At 30.6% G+C, this 22,734-nt stretch overlaps 2 protein-coding genes across 3 annotated transcripts in view; one reads left to right on the forward strand and one right to left on the reverse strand.

Moving 5' to 3' along the window:
• LOC139486421 (cilia- and flagella-associated protein 100-like) lies at positions 1 to 21,880 on the reverse strand. 2 transcript variants are annotated; one of them, XM_071271297.1, is made up of 16 exons: positions 21,774 to 21,880; positions 18,271 to 18,343; positions 17,558 to 17,638; positions 15,763 to 15,854; positions 15,141 to 15,321; positions 14,716 to 14,783; positions 14,095 to 14,258; positions 12,347 to 12,503; positions 11,489 to 11,679; positions 10,729 to 10,777; positions 9,868 to 10,019; positions 9,278 to 9,376; positions 4,655 to 4,771; positions 1,175 to 1,271; positions 740 to 859; positions 1 to 120 (listed from the first exon to the last, which is right to left on the reverse strand). In XM_071271297.1, the coding sequence occupies exons 2-16, from the start codon at positions 18,329 to 18,331 to the stop codon at positions 4 to 6; spliced, it is 1,746 nt and encodes a 581-aa protein (XP_071127398.1). In that variant the 5' UTR covers positions 18,332 to 18,343; positions 21,774 to 21,880; the 3' UTR covers positions 1 to 3. The 2 variants fall into 2 exon arrangements, with proteins under 2 accessions (XP_071127398.1, XP_071127405.1); XM_071271304.1 differs by having other exon boundaries at positions 21,800 to 21,838.
• Positions 21,837 to 22,734, forward strand: part of LOC139486436 (ribonuclease P protein subunit p30-like) — a 10,611-nt gene continuing 9,713 nt past the window's right edge. Inside the window, exon 1 of the mRNA XM_071271316.1 lies at positions 21,837 to 21,956. Within this exon, the coding sequence (XP_071127417.1) occupies positions 21,878 to 21,956 (79 nt within the window). The 5' untranslated portion in view covers positions 21,837 to 21,877. The remainder of the gene's footprint in view (positions 21,957 to 22,734) is intronic.

A 22,734-nucleotide genomic window follows, 5' to 3' on the forward strand; every position in this document is an offset into this window, starting at 1 on the left:
TTTTTAATAGTGATATAAGTATTGTTCTTCCTCTAACAAAGCACTGTCTTGGCCAGCACCATCGTCCTCTCTTTTCTTCTGTTTAGGTGGTTCTGATCTGAACACAAGTTTCCTTCCAGTCTGAAATATAAGCATATAAATTATATGTACATGTAATATGAAAGCAGACTTTTAATAAATATAGTAAAATTCATCACAGTTGAAATTCTTAATATTCTATGTGTTTTAAAGAATGTAATGTATATGTATAAGTAATAGTCCTTTTTGTAAACAAGATACTAATTTGGAACTAGCAACATATAATTGCAACATACATTGTAGAAACCTTTTTTCAGGACCAAAAATATATTTAGAAATATTTACAGAAAAATTATGAATCTTAAATAGGGTTTTTAGAGATATTATGTGTTAAAGAGAATTGTGTTAATTTCTCTGATGTGATGATCAACAGGATGAAATGTAAGGAAAATTATCAATAAATACAATTCAGTATGAAAAACACTTATTAACATTCAAAAAAGTAATTTCATATGATAACAAGTGCACCAAAATGGTAAGCATATCCCTATTATTATAGAAAACTTGCTAGCATTGCATAAATCTATGTGAATTCAAACTGATTAAAATTCAGTCAGTACAAAAAATATACTATGAAAGAAATAGTACCATGCATATCTTTTGAGATATACTGGTAGTACTGAGTGATATTTAAATATATATATTTTCCAATCATATTTACCTGTTTTTTAGGTTCAGCTCTTGCTCTCTCCATGGCCTTCCTAACCCTTTCTTCTTGTTTTAATCTTTGTTCTTCCATCTTTTCCTCTCTCATTTTCAATCTTCTTTCTTTTTCTTTAGCCTTTAAAAATAAGAAACGATTTCAACTTCTTTAAACATGCTTATAATGTTCTAAAAATAACTTAACAGATTACTTTTAACAAGATCAGGCCTTGAAGACATAAAACTTTGCTCAGTGTTCTGAACCTAAAAATCATGCTCAAAACATGAAATCCAGCAATTTGATTGATTGATTTTCGAGTCCAAGTACAAAAATCATGCTCGAAAGTTTTATGACCGTGAGGCCAGAATCATGGATTACATGGTTCACAATGTTTTACATTTGGGCTGAAAATTATAAACTTGAGTTGTTAACAAAAATGAGATATAATCTAACCTTTTCTGCTGCTTCTACTTTGTCTGCTGGCATTGTTTCTATCTGTTCTAACAATCCTACTAACTGGTTTTCTAAATTTGTTAACATTTGTAATGTACTGAAAAACAAAATACAATAAAAATACAGCTATGTGGTATGATTGTCAATGAGACAACTATTCACTAAGTTCAAATAAAGTGGCTGAAAGCAAAATTTATAGGCAATGATATAATAGAAAGATTGATAGTATTGCAAAAATCTATATTAAGTCAAACAATATTTGAATGTCAAATCAACAGCCTTGTACTCTTATATTTGACAATTCATGACATTTTCAATAGATGATTACTGCATTAACACTGTATGTCAAATCAAGGAAAATGAAATAGCAGGGCAACATAAAACTAGAGGCTCTAAAGAGCCTGTGTCGCTCACCTTGGTCTATGTGAATATCAAACAATGGACACAGATGGATTCATGACAAAATTGTGTTTTGGTGATGGTGATGTGTTTGTAGATCTTACTTTACTAAACATTCTTGCTGCTTACAATTATCTCTATCTATAACAGTACTTTCTGTGGAAAATGTTATCGAAAATCTTCAAATTTTAAGAAAATTGTTAAAAATTGACTATGAAGGGCAATAACTCCTTAGGGGGTCAATTGACTATTTTGGTCATACTGACTTATTTTTAGTTCTTACTTTGCTGTACATTATTGCTGTTTACAGTTTATCTCTATCTATAATAATATTCAAGATAATAACAAAAAAACACCTAAATTTTCTCAAAATTACCAATTCAGGGGCAGCAACCTAACAACTGATTATCCGATTCATCTGAAAATTCCAGGGCAGATAGATCTTGACCTGATCAACAATTTTACTTCCTGTCAGATTGCTCTTAATGCTTTGGTTTTTGAGTTATAAGCCAAAAACTGCATTTTACCCCCATGTTCTATTTTTAGCCATGGCGGCAATCTTGGTTTGTTGGCCGAGTTACTGGACACATTTTTTAAACTAGATACCCCAATGATGATTATGGCTAAGTTTGGTTAAATTTGGCCCATTAGTTTCAGAGGAGAAGATTTTTCTAAAGGTTACTAAGATTTACGAAAAATGGTTAAAAATTGACTATAAAGGGCAATAACTCCTAAAGTGGTCAACTGACCATTTTGATCATGTTGACTTATTTGTAGATCTTACTTTGCTGAACATTATTGCTGTTTACAGTTTATCTCTATCTATAATAATATTCAAGATAATAACCAAAAACAGCAAAATTTCCTTAAAATTACCATTTCAGGGGCAGCAACCCAACAACAGAATGTCCGATTCATCTGAAAGTTTCAGGGCAGATAGATCTTGACCTGATGAACAATTTTACCCCATGTCAGATTTGCTCTAAATGCTTTGGTTTTTGAGTTATAAGCCAAAAACTGCATTTTACCCCTATGTTCTATTTTTAGCCATGGCGGCCATCTTGGTTGGTTGGCCGGGTCACCGGACACATTTTTTAAACTAGATACCCCGATGATGATTGTGGCCAAGTTTGGTTAAATTTGGCCTAGTAGTTACGGAGGAGAAGATTTTTCTAAAAGATTACTAAGATTTACGAAAAATGGTTAAAAATTGACTATAAAGGGCAATAACTCCTAAAGTGGTCAACTGACCATTTTGGTCATGTTGACTTATTTGTAGATCTTACTTTGCTGAACATTATTGCTGTTTACAGTTTATCTTTATCTATAATAATATTCAAGATAATAACCAAAAACAGCAAAATTTCCTTAAAATTACCATTTCAGGGGCAGCAACCCAACGCCGAAATGTCCAATTCATCTGAAAATTTCAGGGCAGATAGATTTTAACCTGATGACCAATATTACCCCCATGTCAGATTTGCTCTAAATGCTTTGGTTTTTGAGTTATAAGCCAAAAACTGCATTTTACCCCTATGTTCTATTTTTAGCTGTGGCGGCCATCTTGGTTGGTTGGCCGGGTCACCGGACACATTTTTTGAACTTGATACCCCAATGATGAATGTGGCCAAGTTTGGTTAAATTTGGCCCAGTAGTTTCAGAGGAGAAGATTTTTCTAAAAGATTACTCAGATTTACGAAAAATGGTTAAAAATTGACTATAAAGGGCAATAACTCCTAAAGTGGTCAACTGACCATTTTGGTCATGTTGACTTATTTGTAGATCTTACTTTGCTGAACATTATTGCTGTTTACAGTTTATCTCTATCTATAATAATATTCAAGATAATAACCAAAAACAGCAAAATTTCCTTAAAATTACCATTTCAGGGGCAGCAACCCAACAACGGAATGTCCGATTCATCTGAAAATTTCAGGGCAGATAGATCTTAACCTGATGAACAATATTACCCCTTGTCAGATTTGCTCTAAATGCTTTGGTTTTTGAGTTATAAGCCAAAAACTGCATTTTACCCCTATGTTCTATTTTTAGCCATGGTGGCCATCTTGGTTGGTTGGCCGGGTCACCGGACACATTTTTTAAACTAGATACCCCAATGATGATTGTGGCCAAGTTTAGTTAAGTTTGGCCCAGTAGTTTCAGAGGAGAAGATTTTTGTAAAAGTTAATGCAGGACAACAACGACGGACGCCGGACGCCGACGGACGCCGGACGCCAAGTGATGAGAAAAGCTCACTTGGCCTTTCGGCCAGGTGAGCTAAAAACTGCTTTACAAAAATATAATATAACTTAGAATTATATGCTTTTGTTCAAATAATATGATACAATGCAGCACAATTAACTTAACTTTCCAACTTCATGTTTTACCTAATTTGTGCTTCATTGTCTCCTATACATGTTTTATATACATCTTCTACTTACCTAATTTGTGCTTCGTTGTCTCCAATACATGTTTTATATACATCTTTTACTTACCTAATTTGTGCTTCGTTGTCTCCTATACATGTTTTATATACATCTTCTACTTACCTAATTTGTGCTTCGTTGTCTCCAATACATGTTTTATATACATCTTTTACTTACCTAATTTGTGCTTCGTTGTCTCCTATACATGTTTTATATACATCTTTTACTTACCTAATTTGTGCTTCGTTGTCTCCTATACATGTTTTATATACATCTTCTACTTACCTAATTTGTGCTTCGTTGTCTCCAATACGTTTTATATACATCTTTTACTTACCTAATTTGTGCTTCGTTGTCTCCAATACGTTTTATATACATCTTCTACTTACCTTATTTGTGCTTCGTTGTCTCCTATACATGTTTTATATACATCTTCTACTTACCTAATTTGTGCTTCGTTGTCTCCAATACGTTTTATATACATCTTCTACTTACCTAATTTGTGCTTCGTTGTCTCCAATACGTTTTATATACATCTTCTACTTACCTAATTTGTGCTTCGTTGTCTCCTATACATGTTTTATATACATCTTCTACTTACCTAATTTGTGCTTCGTTGTCTCCTATACATGTTTTATATACATCTTCTACTTACCTAATTTGTGCTTCGTTGTCTCCTATACATGTTTTATATACATCTTCTACTTTTCTATTCAATTCTAATAACATTTTCTCCTGGTCTTCCTGTTTGAATTCTCCAAATGAAAACATTCTGTAAATGGAGTAAAAATTTATATGAGTCAAGACAGAAAAAGAATTAAATAATAAAAAAATATTCAAATCAATTTCGAACTATAATGGAAATCAATTTAATAATAAGAAGAATAATCAGATTCATTTTGGACTAGTTCTAAAAGTTATAAATATGACTAAAAATATAAGTGTTAAACAATTTTTTTTTCTCAAAAAATGACAGAAAAAAATATCACAACTTTTCCTATGTAGTTTGGAAACTTGGGCAGGGGTTGTTTAAAGAAGAATACACACACAAAAAAAATCTGATGTTGATCATATATTGTGTTTATATTGTACCTAAAAATGACAACATTAATAACCATTAAAATGTCAACACAAAAAATGGATTTATTTTCTATCCCTAATTGAGATTAGGATTATGAAAAAATGATCATGTGACATGAAATTGACATGGTACAATATATCAGTTTGTTAATACATATATGAAATAGACACCTGACAACATAAAATATAATATTTGATTCAAGGAAAAAAATATTAACCACAAACAGTACTTGTAAACAAGATGATTGTTAAATCACCCTAGCTGGTTTACTGAGAAATTATAGATCAAACAATTTTTTATGAATCAGAACGAAAACACTCTGATTTGCGGCCATGTCATATACTACTTATGTTATGTACAGTGTGATATTTCAGATGAATCACTTGTTTTCAGTGTAAGAGATCACTCTTGCTGGTGTTGAGTAAATCTAGTAATCAAGAGAGAAAACACTCTGAATTATGGCCAAGTTATAATATACTACCTATGAAATTAATAGAGAGATATTCCAGAGAATCACTATAAGAAATCACTCTTGCTAGTGGTGAGTGAATCAGGATGGTTGGTTGCTATTGTTTTAGAGAGACAACACTTAATGAGGCTCCAACAGGGTACCCCCTCAGGTCGCAAGGTCGCTTTTAAATTCGTCGAGAGGTCGTTTTTAAGGGAAATGTACAGGTCGCAGGTCGTTTTTCCCAACACAGAGGACGGAAGTCGGTCGGAGGTGTTTTTTTCCAAATTTTACAGGTCGCAGGTTGTTATTAGAAAGCCCTCAGGTCGGAAGTCGCCTCTAAAAAGCCCAGAGGTCGCAGGTCGTTTTTGACCCTGTGGGAGCCTCCTGAATTACGACTGTGTTATTAACTACCTTTGTTACAAACAAAGAGATTTCAGAAAGAATCATTCAGCAGCATTCACTATAATAGTTCACTAATAAGAGTGATTTTTAGCTCAAGAACTTGTGTGTACTGTAAGATATCACTGTAACTTCCATTACCATGAATCAAAACATAGCATACTGCTTCAGCTAAGTACATTGTTCTTATAACTTGTTTTATATTTCAAAGGATATGTGCCAACTTTTTACATCCTTTTTTTAATTGGTTGGAACTATTTTTATTTTATAAAAGTCCATTTATAAAACTCATAGTGGCTTAAACTTAAATTACTAATGAAACTTTAGTAAAATAAATCAATAATACATTTTGAATCATATTAAAAAGTAAGATGAATAATATCATTATAAATAGATGCCATTCAATTTAAAATAAATCAAAAAGTTTTGTAGATTGCAGCTGAAATGTGATATCCTGCAAGCTAAAATTTCCAAAAAAATGAATATCATTAAAAATTTGGACATCATACAAATACATTTCTTTTATAAAACATGAATCTTCATATAAAAGACACCTCTGGTTGAAGTATACAGATAGTTCAAGTTGGGGCCCAATATTTCAAGAATACATAGTTATCTTTTAGAGATATATACACAATTGTTAGCACCATAATGTACCCTTTAATATATAAAATTATATATCAGTCAAGTGAACCAACACCTTCTGGCACTAGGCATTATAAGCTGGTTGAGTATTCGGGATAGATACCAAAATATGCTGCGGTTGTCTTAAAACCTCATTAATTCAAAACTATGAAAAGGCTAATGCAAGGAAATTATTTTTATTGTGGTCGACATGTTTACCTACAGTTTATGTACTTCAATGTTTTTTACTATCTATTTATTGTCCTTAAAACATCACTGTAGCTGTGAAACATGTTGACCACAATGAAATAGTTTCTTTACCGTAACCAGGATTTTATTGTCTTTTATGGTTTAGATGTACAATTTTAGATCTAATATCAATATTATCAATATACTGTTTGAATACTGTAAATTCAGAAATAATTGCATGCACTATTATCATTATAGTTGAAAGATTGACTAAAATGTGAGATTATTTATTTCATGAAATGCTGCATATAACTATTCAATCAAATTTTAAACATGCCAGTTTTCTATTTTTTGATGATGCAGTTGCAATTTTCATATTGATAAAAAAAATCACAAACCATTATGAATTTACAGTACTTGAATGTGACTGTAAAAACAAATTAATAATGTACTTCCATAAACCATGAGGCAATTACAACCGTCACTTTCTTTTATCATTTTTATCTGTTTAGCTTAACAAATAAATCATATTTTTCATATTTGATATATAGTTCAAACCAAAATGCACTATCAAACCAACATGAATGGTTTAAAAAATTCTAATGTTATTTCATTTGTTAAATCAATTTTTCACTCCAAAACACTTGTTTTCTTTTATTTGATTGTGTTAACTATGAAAACCTTCAAAATGCTTCATTATAAAAAAAAAAATTGAGGAAAATTTGAAATCAATCTTTTTTTTTCTTTCTGAAATTTTAGTGTTTGATAGTGTATCTCAGTACTAAACATTTTATTTATTAAGTTACATTGAAGTAGATTCTTTTCAAGATTTACTTTTAGAATTCAAAATTGAACTTTCAAAGTTAATGTTTTTGTCTTCAAATAAACACCAAAAACTTTTGGTTTTAATTATCAATACAATCTGTATCAATATACAGTATCAAGAAGAAGAAGTAACATTTATAATAATTATACAGTTATTACTTTAAACAGAATAGATAAGGGGGGAACCTAATAATGAGCAAATATTCTGAAAAGAATCTATAATTTTTTAGGATCCCTTTATATGTTTACCCCCATTCATCTGCTGTAGTTTTCACATCACTAATATATAAAGTAAACAACATAACAAATTGACTGATTATGAAAAGTAATGAATAAATTACTTATATACATACTAGTAAGAACCCTTTTTCAATTTCCTACTTGTACATTTGTTATCAACTTTCATTAGTACTTGAAAGGTCACATTTATGACATGAGGTATGTAGAAAAGATCAAAAGTGAAAAATTACTTTACTCGATTATGCAAAATGATTTGTTCACATTGAACTGTAGATTGGTTTTTTTTTTAAATACTCATTTTGAGGAAACAACAACACCTATTAGATATATACCCAACAAATTTTTCACTAATTTCACAATAGGCTCTGATGATAACGTGTAAATAAATAGCATTTTAATGCCTGAAAAATCATTGCAAAGTATGCATTAAATTTTCTGAAAGGAATTTTTATACATATTTATATAACAATAACATGTAAAATTGTTTACATACATTTTTTTAAGGTCAGTGTTTCATGCTTAGGTTCAATAAGTGCATCATCTTAACATGCTAGGTATTTACAGTACCATGCTTCAATATACCACAGAAGGGGTCATATGGATAATACAATACAATCATTAAAATAGGCAGCTCAAACTATGACATAAGGACATATCATTAATATGATAAGATTCAAATTGAGTAAACCAGTTCCAGTGAAAACTGATACAGCAGGATTTTTTTTACATGAAGAAACAAAAAAATAAATGTGTTCATCAAATCTGTATCATTTCAAAATGGTGTGCACATCTAGTCGTGTTCAGGTAGTTTCAGCTTCTAATACCGAAACAGTTCCATGGTTTGATTGTTGTTTGCTTAACATTCACTGCAGCAAATTTCATGCATATTCCTGCTGACTGTAGAATAAGCTATTCGGATGCATATTTCTCGATAGCAATTCCCTATTTTCTAAAGTTTTAAGGAGTAGTCCTTGCTACTTATTATGTCTATTTTTCTATAAAATTTGATACACATAATTTCATATCTAGTTTAAATTATTTTGTTCACTGAAATTAATAGAAACAAAATATATATCAACCCAAAAGGGAGAAAATTCATGCAAATATTGAAAAAATGGGAGACAACTTTTGAAACTGAAAATAGGGAAAAAGGGTAATAGCTTGGGGGGAAAGCTTGAAGGAGGTGTGTTTGATTTTTTTGTTTGTGTGTGTGTGATTACTTAAGTGATCAGTTAGACTTAACTTACTTGTCTTCAAAATAACTGCATTCAGGTTGTCAAATGTATAAATTTTTACTTATTAGTTCACATTTGAACATTAAACTTTAAGTTGCACTAGTTCACAACATTTTCTTACTCAAGTGGAAAAAAGTTTAAGCTTAGTTTCATTATCTCATGAGATAAATGAGTTTCATTTTTATTTGTCACAGTGGTAAAAACTCATATATTTGTAAAAAGTTGCATACATACTTTGCTCTGATTTTTAAATCTTGTGCCTTGCTTTCTTCTCGTTTGATTTGATTCGTAAGTTTGCTAATTTGTTCTTTCAATATGGCCGTCTCTTTTTCCCTGAAAAGAAAAAACAACAATTTGATTAAAATAAAATATTATTGATTAATATACATAAAAACAAACCCAATTACATGAAAAAACACTGATCTTTTTTATTATAAGTTATTATTAAGTTCAAATACTACTGATTTCAAATGTGCATTTATTCCTCATGCAATTTCCATAGGGTACCAGTGGTGTTCCATATTTTTGCCTTTGTCTTTTTCCAAAAAAAATTCAGTTTCAAAAAAAGGTGTATATTTAAGTACAGTTGTGTTGACCTTTACATTGATCTGCATCTTTGTTTTATAGTCACTGTTTTCAGATATTTTTAATCATAAATCCATTGTTACTTGGTATAAAAGACGTCAGGCATTCACATATGCCTAAACCATTTAAATCTGATTTCATGTAAACATTTCCCCTTAAATGCTTAAATTTTGGCGATTCAAATTAAAAAATTTCTATCAACTATGCACATGAAATGTAGTTTGGTAAAACATACTTACATTTTAACCTTTGTTTGTTTTATATTTGTTTTCATTTCTTCTAAATTTTCTTCTGTCTCTTGACTATTTTGTATTAAAGATAAATTTTGTTCCTCAAGTTCAGCAAATATATCTAACAGTTGCTGAGGCCCAGAAAAGAACAATTCTAATTCCTACAAAAAAGTAACATAGTTATAATTTATATTTTAACACCCAACAATCTTGTCCCCATAAACCAGTTTTTCTTTTACCATGTTCTTTCTATTCTTAATTTATCAACTGCTATTTTAAATTTTCATGGTCTGAAACTAGTATTACTTAGGCAGAACTACAGTAAAGTTAACCAAATTAAAACATTTCAGGCTAAGAAATTTTGATTCAACCCATAAGCCAATTTTAATTGGCTCCTGGAGAGATTAAAAATGAAATAACTAGTTACAACAAAATTTGTTATCACTGTACTGGATGGATTCAAATACAAAAACAAAATAAAGAGCTTGGAAAATTCCTAGAATTTTCATCTTCAACCGTGAGTCAGTGTCCAATTACCCATAATTCAACTTTTTTTTAGTAAATTTTTAATTCCAGCTTTATCTTTGTCTAATGACTTTTCTAGTATTTATGAAATTGAAATGCATAACCACATGATTGGAATTTTTTATTAGTTTTCTATCTTATAAAATGCTTTCCTTTTTGTCTTCAGACTTAATGGAAGGAATTTAACAACATCACTTACTTCTTAAGATTTTTTGAGTATTTATGATATTGAAATGTGTCACGACAAATTAAGTAATGTCTCAAAATGTAAGCTAAAAGGAAAAAAATAAACTCAACTACAGTCTGTTCTTAAACATTATTCAGATAAGTAAACTTTATACTTACATCATCATCAGATGATTCCTCTGCTGGTGTGCTGGCAGCCGCTTCTGCTCTACAAAATAATCAACAAAAAATGTTTAAAATAATACCAAAAGATCAAAATGTTTAAAATAATACCAAAAGATCAAAATGTGTACTATTATTTCAGAGTTCTTTGGATTCATTTATTTTTAAGACTGAAAATACCAATTGTTGTTTATAAGGGGGAAATGTATTTTTATGTGTATTTGATTTTGTGAATTTACATGCAAGCCTATAGAAATTTTAAATTTTTGTTGAACATTTAAATTAGTGCTTTTCTTTTACCCACAAAAATTGTATTCCACAAACAATAATTAAGTCAAAGAAATTGCTTTTGTTTGCACCTGTCCTAAGTCCTGTTGTTCAGCAGTTGTCGTTTGTTGGTGTGGTTCATAAGTGTTTTTCATTTATCAATTTTTGTTTAGATTATACCATTGGTTTTCCTTTTTGAATGGTTTTACACTAGTAATTTTGGGACCTTTTATAGCTTGCTGTTCCGTGTGAGCCAAGGCTTTGAGTTGAAGGCTGTACTTTGACCCAATACGGTTTACTTTTACAAATTGTTACTTGAATGGAGAGTTGTATCATTAGCACTCATACCACATCTTCTTTTATCTACTTATACTAAATAAAAAACTATAACCTTAACATTGTTAACACAAGGACTCATCAAAACCAGGGCTGATCTTGTGCTCCAGAAGGGTAAATGACATTATACAATTAAATCAATGCTACTGCTTACTTTTTAGTTGCGGAGCCTGTTTTTTGTGTCTGAAGTCTTCCAACTGGTGGTTTCTTCCTTCCTTTCAATAAATCAGCAGATTTTTCTCCTGCATCTATGCTACCTTTCTTTTCCTTTTTAGCAGCCTCTCTTTCTTTCTTTTTCTCTTCCCTTCTCTTATCTCTCCTTTTAATTTGTTCTTCTCTTATTTCCTGTTGAAATATCAATATTGTCATATAAAATCAAAAATCAAATTTAATTAACAAATAGGACATAACTATATGGATAGGGAGGATCTTCTCAACAGTCCATTTACATTGTGGTTGGAATTCAACTTAAGTTATAATAAAACAAAATATCTTTTGCTAAATTACATGACAGGGTGTATGTCAAACCAACTTATGACCAAAACATAATATAAAAATAACTGATTATAATTTCCATGTAATTAAATACATTTACCAATAATCTTTATAATTTAAGAATATTAAATATCACTGCTGTTATATAATTGACAAGTAAAAAAAGGCAGTTTAATTCACTCTAAATTTAACAATAATAATATGCATTGGATGAAAAGAGCATTGAAACTTCCTGTATATTACATTTGATTCAAATGCATGTTTTGCAATATTTTCATTAAAAAAAAACATGTGCATCTATTCATGCAAATCTGTGGCATAAGAATATCAGGGAATTTAGTACATCTTATATTCTTTTAAAATCAAGTGTAAACATTTTTTTTATGAAAAAACCAATGCAGCATTATATTTTTCTTTAAAATACAGCAATATTGCATAAAGTAATACAAATATGTGCACCCCATCACACAAATATGTGCACCCCATCACACAAATATGTGCACCCCATCACACAAACCTGTGGTGTAAGAGTATCCAAGAATTTTTTGTACATGTGATATTCTTTTAAAATGTCTTCAAATTTAGAGATCTCTGATTTTATTGTCATTATGTCTGCATTCACTCTCTTTATTTCTTGGACTTTTTCCAGTTTGGCTTTGGTTTCATTTTCAGCTCTGGAGAAAAATAACAAAAATTGCTAATACCATAAGAATTACTCCTTCATAACAATGTTTTGTCTTCATATACATATATTAGTCATAAATTCTATCACTGCCACTTAAAATATAACAAAGTTTCTGAAAAAAATTGAGAATTTCCAAATTTTATTAAAATCCATGCTTTCACATTTCTTACAAAGGGCCATCATTTTTTTTTTAAATACAAACACAATGAATACCACTGAAAATATGTTCAGAAACAACAACACATGTGCTTTCCTGCAGTCTACATTTGTGCATAATTGCCTCAAACTTCTTTCACCTTTTGTACATTTTCAAATAGAAGTGTGCTTTACAAGTAGAGTATGTAAAATGAACATACTATAGCAATCCTATATTATGAGACAGGTTTTGAAATAAATAAGATGATTTTAGAAAATCAACAAAGTAACAAAGGTAGAAAATGATCATTTTGGGAATAAAACTAAAGATTCGTTTTTTTTTTGTTTTTTTTAACATAATACTTTATATGTGGTGCAGTCTAAAAATATTGTGTCTAACCAAAAAAAAGAAAAGTTAAACTTCTTTTGACTCCAATAGGTAAATTGAAATAGTGTGAATACATGTATTTCAAAGATAAAATATCAAGTATATACTTTGTTATTAATAATTTATGTTTAAGGTGGTACCTAACACTACAGGGAGATAACTCTGTAAAGTCAGCTAAACGTTTTAATAACGTTGTGATGTTAATGGAATATTAAGCTTCTCAATGATCAAATCAGTGTTTGTCAAATTGCTATATAACCTGTGTAATATTTCTGACAAAATGGTTGGTTCAAATTTTTTGAATTTTTAAAAAAAATTTAAAGGGTCAAAGTAAATACTTTGTTAAAATTTCATAAAAATTAAACAAGCCAAATTAAATTTAGTGAAAGTGTTGGGTACCACCTTAAGCACATAGGCTTAAAAAGATTGCTTTTGTCTCTTTAAAAAAATATTCAGCTGTTTAACCATTTACATAGAATCACTATAGTATGTCACAAATGTATATAAATTGTTCTTCTTGGTGTTCCAATCCCCTCACAAACTCATTTCTAGAAAATCCAACCTGAGGCGTGCATTTCTCAAGAAATTTCTTGAACAATTTAAATTCTCTAAGAAGGTCTTCGTAATTAGATATCTGCGACCTAATTAGACTCATCTCTGTTGAAAATGCTTTGATCAAGGTCACTTTCTCCTGTTTTTCTCTCATTTGACCTTCATATCTAAATATATAGGTTATCACTGAAAACCATTCTTTCAATACATTCATTAAAATATATTTTATCTGATTGATTATTTGGACATGTACAAAAAATCATAAACAAGTGGTGTGTATAATTATAAAGTAGGTGTAAAATTTGAAGAAAAAAAAACTGTTGTAGTTAAATGACAAGTGAGCATATACATGTTACATGTATAAATAAAAACTATTTTGAATAAGTTTCGTTTTTTTTTAATCAAAATTATTTTTTGCAGAAAATTGGTTAAAATATGAATTTTTCTGTAACAGCATTTGTAGTTTTTTTTTGGTGTTTTTTTTTTTTTTAGATCAGTGACTTACTCTCTTACAGCCTCCACAGAACCAGTGTCATTTTCTTTCAAGAATTCATCAAACATACTGGCATCTTCTTCTAAGTATAACTCTGCTTGTTCTAATTTTTTCTCTTCAGCCTGGGCTATTTCTTCCAGTTTCCTTATTTCATCTCTTTTAACCCCTAATGAATACTATAAAAAAGGCGTTAACTTTAAAACATAGCTCAAATGAATATTCTATTTTAAATAAATTACATTCAGAGGCAAAGATAGCATTATACAATGTATAGATCTATACGAAAGCCAAGACAAAGCGTGTTATGTGTATAGCACTTGTAATAAAGGAATACAGTCTAAATGTATTGATGCATAAAAACTTAAACATGTTACATGTATACTAAAAGAAATAAACAAAACAAACAAAACAAACATGTGTACTAAAATTTTAAAATTAGATCCTATTTTTTATAGCTATATTTAATACACAAGTCACAAATCTCTATAATAAATCATTAAGTGAAAAATATTGATTTATCTCCCTTTAATAGAATATAATATTTGCAACCCAATATTTGGTTGCAACGTTAACAGAATAATATACAAAATTAAATATTTTCTTTTGTCAAACTCTAACAATCTATTTTATTACCTGTACTAAAAACATTTCTCTTTTCTTTTGAATATATTCTGCTAATGATTCTTTTTCTACATGTCGATCTAGATGAAAAGAAATAAATGGTCATAACGATACACATAATAAAATTTCTGAGATTTGAACAAAACTGCAATTTTTTTATAAAATATATGACATTCAATAATTCTCAATCTAAAAAGGAAAAAAAATACAGGTACAAATGACAGTTGCACGTTGGCATACAAATTATAAATCTGGTATCTTTAATGAAACCTTTGTACAGAACAATTAAAATGTTGTCTTGGAAATTGCTTCAGAATACTAACAGTTTACATACCTTTCATATTGCTAATTTTTGTATGATTTGATGAAGAAGAAAACAAATTCAATAAGATTTCACAAAAGTCAACAAAATCATTTCCAACACTAATGAAATCTACCTCTTGTGACAGCGATTGTAAATTGTGGATCATCTTTTACTGCTACTGCTTTGTCTGAATCCTCAGCCTCCCCATCTTCATCTGAGTCTGCTGGTCTGATCATAGATGCTGTACGGAAATTCACTTTAGAGGCATATGTTGTTTTCTCATGTACTTTCAATTCTCGCTGTTTCAATCTTTCCTGGAAATAAAATATGTGGTTTAGTTAATAACCAACATTCTCAATAATTTTTCGAGCAAAGGCATATAACATGTATAAATAAGACATGTATGTAGAATGTGCATGTATGTTTTGGCGTTTTGTATGACATCCTTTTTCACTGAACTACATGTAGTATACATTTTTATTTAGATGCCAGCTGAGGCCCACCTCTTGGTGCAGGATTTTCAAAATAACAAAATAATATTCTAAATAGTTTAAGCTTAATTATATATTATAAGCAGGTCGACTAACTGTAAGAAACATTAAATTTAGTCTGTTTTGATTATTACCAATCAGAAAATACATTGATTTCACGGTAGGTGATTTTTCTGAGAATTGTCTCAATAATTTTAAATTTCAAGACAGTTAGTTTTTATGTTTCAATAGAAATTTCAGAACAATTATAATATTAAATCAAACCTGTTTCTTTCTTTGTCTTTCTTTATCTCTAAGGACAAATATGTCTACCTCTGGGGGCATCTTGAAGGGGTTTCCTTGTGGTACCATATCATCTATAAAAATATATACATTTTTTTTAGGTTAAACTATTTATGCATGTTACAAAAATACTGAAGTCCAAGGAAAATTCAAAACTAGAAGTTCCTAATCAAATGGCAAAATCAAAAGCTCAAACACAACAAAGGAATGGATCACAACTTTCATATTCCTGACTTGGTACAAGCATTTTCATATGTAGAAAAAGGGGGATTGAATGTGGTTTTAATTTTTATAGCCTTATATCTCTCACTTGTACAGCAGTCTCATCAAATTCTATTGTATTGACAACAATGCATGACAATACAGCACTGCATGATTGCTAGATGAAGTATAGCATTTTAAAGATATTGAAAAATTGATATTCTTTAATTATCTTTGACAAATAAATTTATTTAAAATAATATCACTAAAAATGTAGTTGCTTGAAATTTCTTTTTTACACTAAAGCAAATAACCCAAAAATTTATGAATAGGTTCATACCACTAGTGTTAAGATACTTTCAATCATAGATTGTCATAAAAAAGAAAGTTTCGTAACCTTTTAGAATTGTACTTCGTTATCTTATGGTTGGGTTACTGTCTCCAAAAATTAACCACCACAATCTATTTCTATTGATATTCAAAAAAACTGTTTAAAATTCAACATCATAACAATTCAAATAACAACAAGAATGTGTCCACAGTACACGGATGCCCCACTCGCACTATCATTTTCTATGTTTAAAGGACTGTGAAATTGGACTAAATTCTCTAATTTGGCATTAAAATTAGAATGATCTTATCAAAGGGAACATGTATACTAAGTTTCAAGTTGATTGGACTTCTACTTTATCAAAAACTACCTTGACCAAAAACTTTAACCTGAAATTTGCACTATCATTTTCTATGTTCAGTGAACCGTAAAATTGGGGTCAAAACTCTAATTTGGCATTTAAATTAGAAAGATCATATCATAGGGCACATGTATACTAAGTTTCAAGTTGATTGGACTTCAACTTCATCAAAAACTACCTTGACCAAAAACTTTAACCTGAAGACAAAAACTTTAACCTGAAATTTGCACTATCATTTTCTATGTTCAGTGAACCGTAAAATTGGGGTCAAAACTCTAATTTGGCATTTAAATTAGAAAGATCATATCACATAGGGCACATGTATACTAAGTTTCAAGTTGATTGGACTTCAACTTCATCAAAAACTACCTTGACCAAAAACTTTAACCTGAAGCCAAAAACTTTAACCTGAAATTTGCACTATCATTTTCTATGTTCAGTGAACCGTAAAATTGGGGTCAAAACTCTAATTTGGCATTTAAATTAGAAAGATCATATCATAGGGCACATGTATACTAAGTTTCAAGTTGATTGGACTTCAACTTCATCAAAAACTACCTTGACCAAAAACTTTAACCTGAAGCCAAAAACTTTAACCTGAAATTTGCACTATCATTTTCTATGTTCAGTGAACCGTAAAATTGGGGTCAAAACTCTAATTTGGCATTTAAATTAGAAAGATCATATCATAGGGCACATGTATACTAAGTTTCAAGTTGATTGGACTTCAACTTCATCAAAAACTACCTTGACCAAAAACTTTAACCTGAAGCGGGACGAACGGACGAACGAACGAACAGACGGACGGACGAACGGACGCACAGACCAGAAAACATAATGCCCCTCTACTATCGTAGGTGGGGCATAAAAATCAACATTTGTACCTGACAAAACAGATTTGTTTGATCCTGATTTTGCTGAATTTGGGAATGTTACTCTGCCTGACTGTCTTGAACCATCCACTCCTACAAGTAAATATTCATAACTTTAATATCAACACAATAACTAAATGTTCATTGCACTAAATCATTTCACGAAATACGTCACTACATTATGAAAATAAGCAGATGGTATTCGTGTATGATTGCCAATGAGACAACTTAATAATCCACTTGAGTTCCAATTGATAGATAAGGTGTCAACTGAAAGTGGTCTGTGGACAAAGGAAACCTGGATAGAAAGCTTATCTGCATTATTTTATTGTAAATAGGTAAAGGTCAAATGAAATTAATTTATGTACATGTATCATTAATTATTAATTTAGAAGATGACTTTTTAAATATCAATATGAATTTGTATCTTATTCTTAATGACAAAATTGCAACGTTACTATTAATCTAAGTTACTCTAAGCATTCTTAAAACTGTTTCAGATTATTTTTAGAAAAGCTCAAATATATGCTAAATTCTATTGTTCCAAAATTTATATTCTATCATAACTTGTTTAAGGAATCTTGTTTACGAAAAAGTCCTATGTCTTTACCATGTTTATGATCAAAATTTATATAGGAAAGAATTTTTAAAAGTGTCACTTTTGAAATAAAAAAAAATTGAATATTTTTAGTCAGATTAAACTTTTGAACTAAATAACTACTTACTTGACTTTTTCCCTGAAGCATCTGTGTCAGGAGAAGGGGCACCTGTTGGAGAGTCTGCCATTTTGTTTTAATTCTAAAATATAACCATATAAAACATGAAGTCATCAGTTTTACCATGTTAAAACCTCCTTGAAATCTGTTTTCCAATGGGATTTGTTTGTACATTTTTTTGTACCCTAGCAGCTGCTCTATACAATACAATACAATATCCATTCATTTTTGTTAAAATCTGTACATATCAGACTTATGATTTTTTTAATGTTTTCCCATGATTCATTGCATCAAAGCAAAGAATGAACTCTGTTTCCTAAAAAGTTGGGAATAATGAACAATATGGACCATTTGATTCACATACATGTATCTATTAGAAATTGTTATTTACAACTGCAGTATTTATATCACATGTGTGTACAATGTGTCTCGATATGTGATTGATCTGTAAGTCACAGTTTTAGCTACATACATGTACATGTTGCTCAGCCAAAAAATTATTTACCTATACAAGTTTTAAAATAAAATACACTTGTATAAGTTTCCTATAAATTCATTATAAGCATATTAATATTTACTTCTTCAAGTAAATAAAAATTACTTGTACAAGTAGTACCCTTGACTGGGCCTAAATTAATATATTGTTTGTTTCCCCAATCCCAATCCTGCCAAGCCAGGTGTGGGTAAGTACATGAAGGTAGGGAAATCGTTTAACTTTTTCCAAAAAGCTGGAACAATATCGGTCGATCCCACAATCCTTCAAATTGGAAATGAATAAAATAATATTTTTCAGGGTCAGTCAGGATTGGGGAAACAAACAATATTGTATTTTAGGCCCTGGTTATTAGCATGATAAGTAAAACAACCATGCATCAATGACATTCAGGTAATAAAACATGAAAGATGTGTCAGAACAAAACATTATTACTGAGACTTTAACAGCACAAGCATAGACCTTATCCCTATTTGGAAATCTGTGTGACCATTGCTTGACCCTAGAATCTGCACACCTTGAACTATTGACAATCACATCATTCAACAATATCTTTTCCATTGTTACTTGTAACGTCAAATGTTTTTATTATGACCTCAAATTTTAAAGAAACCTTTGTAAAGTTCAGTAATCATGGTAATGACATACAAATCATAATAAGCAAAAAGGTGTATTGTGACATATGATATTTACAGAAAATGCATGAAATTCAATTAAAAAGTTGTCTTTTTACTTTTAGAAAATAACAAGAATGTGTCCTCAGTACACGAATGCCCCACTCGCACTATCATTTTCTATGTTCAGTGGACCGTGAAATTGGGGTAAAATCTCTAATTTGGCATTAAAATTAGAAAGATCATATCATAGGGAACATGTGTACCAAGTTTGAAGTCGATTGGACTTCAACTTCATCAAAAACTACCTCGACCAAAAACTTTAACCTGAAGCGGGACAGACGGACGAACGGACGAACGAACGGACGAACGGACGAACGGACGCACAGACCAGAAAACATAATGCCCCTCTACTATCGTAGGTGGGGCATAAAAATATAATTTGTAACCTTCAAGAGATCATTTCATAGAATACCTTCTTCTTCCTTTATAGTACAGGCCTTCCATTGGAGTATTATCGTACTGTTTTATGTACATGTTTTTGATTTGGGAACAACAAATGTGCGAGTAAGTGCGGATTATTTACAGTGAAAACGGTGCTTATCTTTAAAATAACGATAAAAACGAGGTTGTACATCTATCGACTATCGAAGCTGGACGGACACTTGCACACCCCTTTTGAATGATTCAAGGGTTGTGCAGCTAACTATGTGTTGTGGCAGTCCATTCCAGATTCTGATGGTATCTGGGAAAAATGAGTGACAATATATTTGAGTCCTGGCAAAAGGAACTAGGAATCGTTCATTGTGTCCTCTTACTGTTGATATTTCTGGCTTTAAATTTGTAGTTGGTACCTGTCGCATAGTATCTGAGCAAGGATTTCTTACTATACAAATCCTAGTCCTATAGTATATGCCTTCGCATTATATATTCACTATTTAACGTTTTCATGCTGATATTTTCATTATACAAATCCTTGATCATCATCTGAGTAATTTCAAAAGTGTATTTAACTATCGTTTATGCTAATAAATAAATTAATTTTATTTAAGTAATATCTGCGTTTACTATGAGGAAAGTACCAAACAAACCTATGTAGGACATTAATGTATTACCTAATGTTAGGATTTGTATACAAATCCTTACTTCAGGCAGAGACATACATGTATAATACAAGAGATTGGCAACTCGGCAAAATCCCGTAATATCACACTGCCAGATTTAAACCTCGCGAGATCTCTTTGGGTAATAGAGTCATTATCAAAGTATTAAAAGTACTTGAAGTAAGGGCGAATGTGTAAGCATAAATTAACTGTTTCAGTGTTAAATTTAGTCTGAGATTACTCTGACGTCCAACAGCAGTTTTGCCAGACAAGCTGGGGCCGTGGGACGTCAGAGCCCGTCCCATATCAAAAAGTGGATATTTGCCCACCCAAAATAGATGCACTGCTTCGTCGCTTTAGGTGCCGACTGACGGCCTCAGAATTATATAAATCGGGCATCAATCTGTCCTACAGCCCCAGCTTGTCTGGCAAAACAGTCGTTGGACGTCAGAGTAATCTCGGACTATGTTAAATTTAACATAATTAAAATTAAATAATTTGAGTTCATACATAATTATTCATTTCAATGTCATTTAATTTTGATTTGTATTATTTATATTATCGAAAAAGAGACATAATTTGATATTGAATTTAAATTTTTTTAAAAAGGATATTAAATAAATAATACTTGATAAATTGTATTATATGGGCCCCAATAACAGTAGAAAAATCAATAAAAAAAATTTTTTTTTTTAAAATCTGGAAAATTTTCCCGAAATTTTTTATTGTACTAACATGACTAATGAACTCAAATTCGTTCAATTTTTTTTTGTCATGTTTTTTAATTTCCGGATCTGCGCAGAACGCAGAAATCTACTTCCTTTTTCCGGTCTTGTTGTCGTGAGACTTTGATTAGTCTAGTAAAATATAGGAACTCATCAAGGAACACAATACCAATATTTAATTTTTAATCATTCTTTGGCTTTGATATGAATAAACGTTACTGTATGCATTGCGTTATTTTGTTTACATTGAACATGACGTCATAACTTAAATAACGTCACAAGTAAAATCCCTAACAACAGAACCAAAATCGGAAACGTTACGGTATTTCCGTTTCTTTTTTTCACAAATATTTTAAAAAGTTACAAAAAAAAAATCATACAGACTTCGTCCCCATTCACAGGTAATGCCTGCCTCATATTATGTCTCTGCTTCAGTTCAGGGTAAACCAATTTCAAATTTTAGCTTGAAAAAAGCAGAAACTACTTGCATGATTTCAAATTTTTATGAGTATTCAAATTAGTCATTCAAAAGAATTATTCATGGGACATTTGTGTTATCATAAAGAGCTAAAGTTACCAATTAATGTAAATTCAGGCACCCACTGTTTACAATTTCCGTGGTTACTAACTCCGGAAGTAAATTTGTATGAGAAGGGGAAATAAGCAATAGTGACTTCCGGAATGGCTAACTTCATGGATTTCAACGTGCAGATTAGCGAGAAGCAACATTTAGCCAAAACACTTGCTATGGCAGCAAAATGTAAATATCATATCCTTGTTAAATCAAAATAAGAAATAAGATTCTTCTCTGGCAAAACTTGTGTGTTTATGAAATCATAGCAACATTACTCCAGTTCAGTTGTCCCGACCTAGTCCAAATAAATTATGTTTTCGAGACGTTTTGGCCATACACCACTTCGGCCTTAGTCGTTTCGACCCATTATTCCCTTTTCTTAATTTCTGTGTCTTTCAATGTTTTGAATAAAAAATAAGAGGTCAGTGTATTTTTACTTTGCATGCTTTGTATGAGATAAGACTGATACATATATATATGAGGGTTTGGATGGGGTTGAATGATTAAAGAATAATGCCCTTAAAAATGAAGATTAGAGAGTAACGGGCAAAAAAATGAAGAATAGAGAAATGCATGGTCTAATTTTTTGAAGATTTGAGAAAAAAGGGGTTATTTTTTTTTAAAGATTAGAGAAAAAAAGGGGTGAAAATTAAATGTTTACAGAATAACAGACCCCCCCCCCCCCCCCCCTCCTCCTTATTTTATTATATTTTACAGTCTTAGCAAAAGGTAATGATGTTGTCCCATATTCTCAAAAATGGTTTACCTTTGATAAGTGATATTGGCCTAAAAATTGTACAATGTTAAACTATGTTAGCTAATATACCAGGCATGGGTTACCTGTCAAAGAGGAATATATATTGATCCATCAGAACAAACATGACAAAAGCATAAATGAAAAAATGACAATAAGACAGCTACCCAGCATCTTTCATTTGCAAGATTTTTGACCTCATCATTTATC

Source organism: Mytilus edulis, chromosome 1 (genome assembly GCF_963676685.1).
Source record: "Mytilus edulis chromosome 1, xbMytEdul2.2, whole genome shotgun sequence".
In the NCBI taxonomy this organism is placed as follows: domain Eukaryota; kingdom Metazoa; phylum Mollusca; class Bivalvia; order Mytilida; family Mytilidae; genus Mytilus; species Mytilus edulis.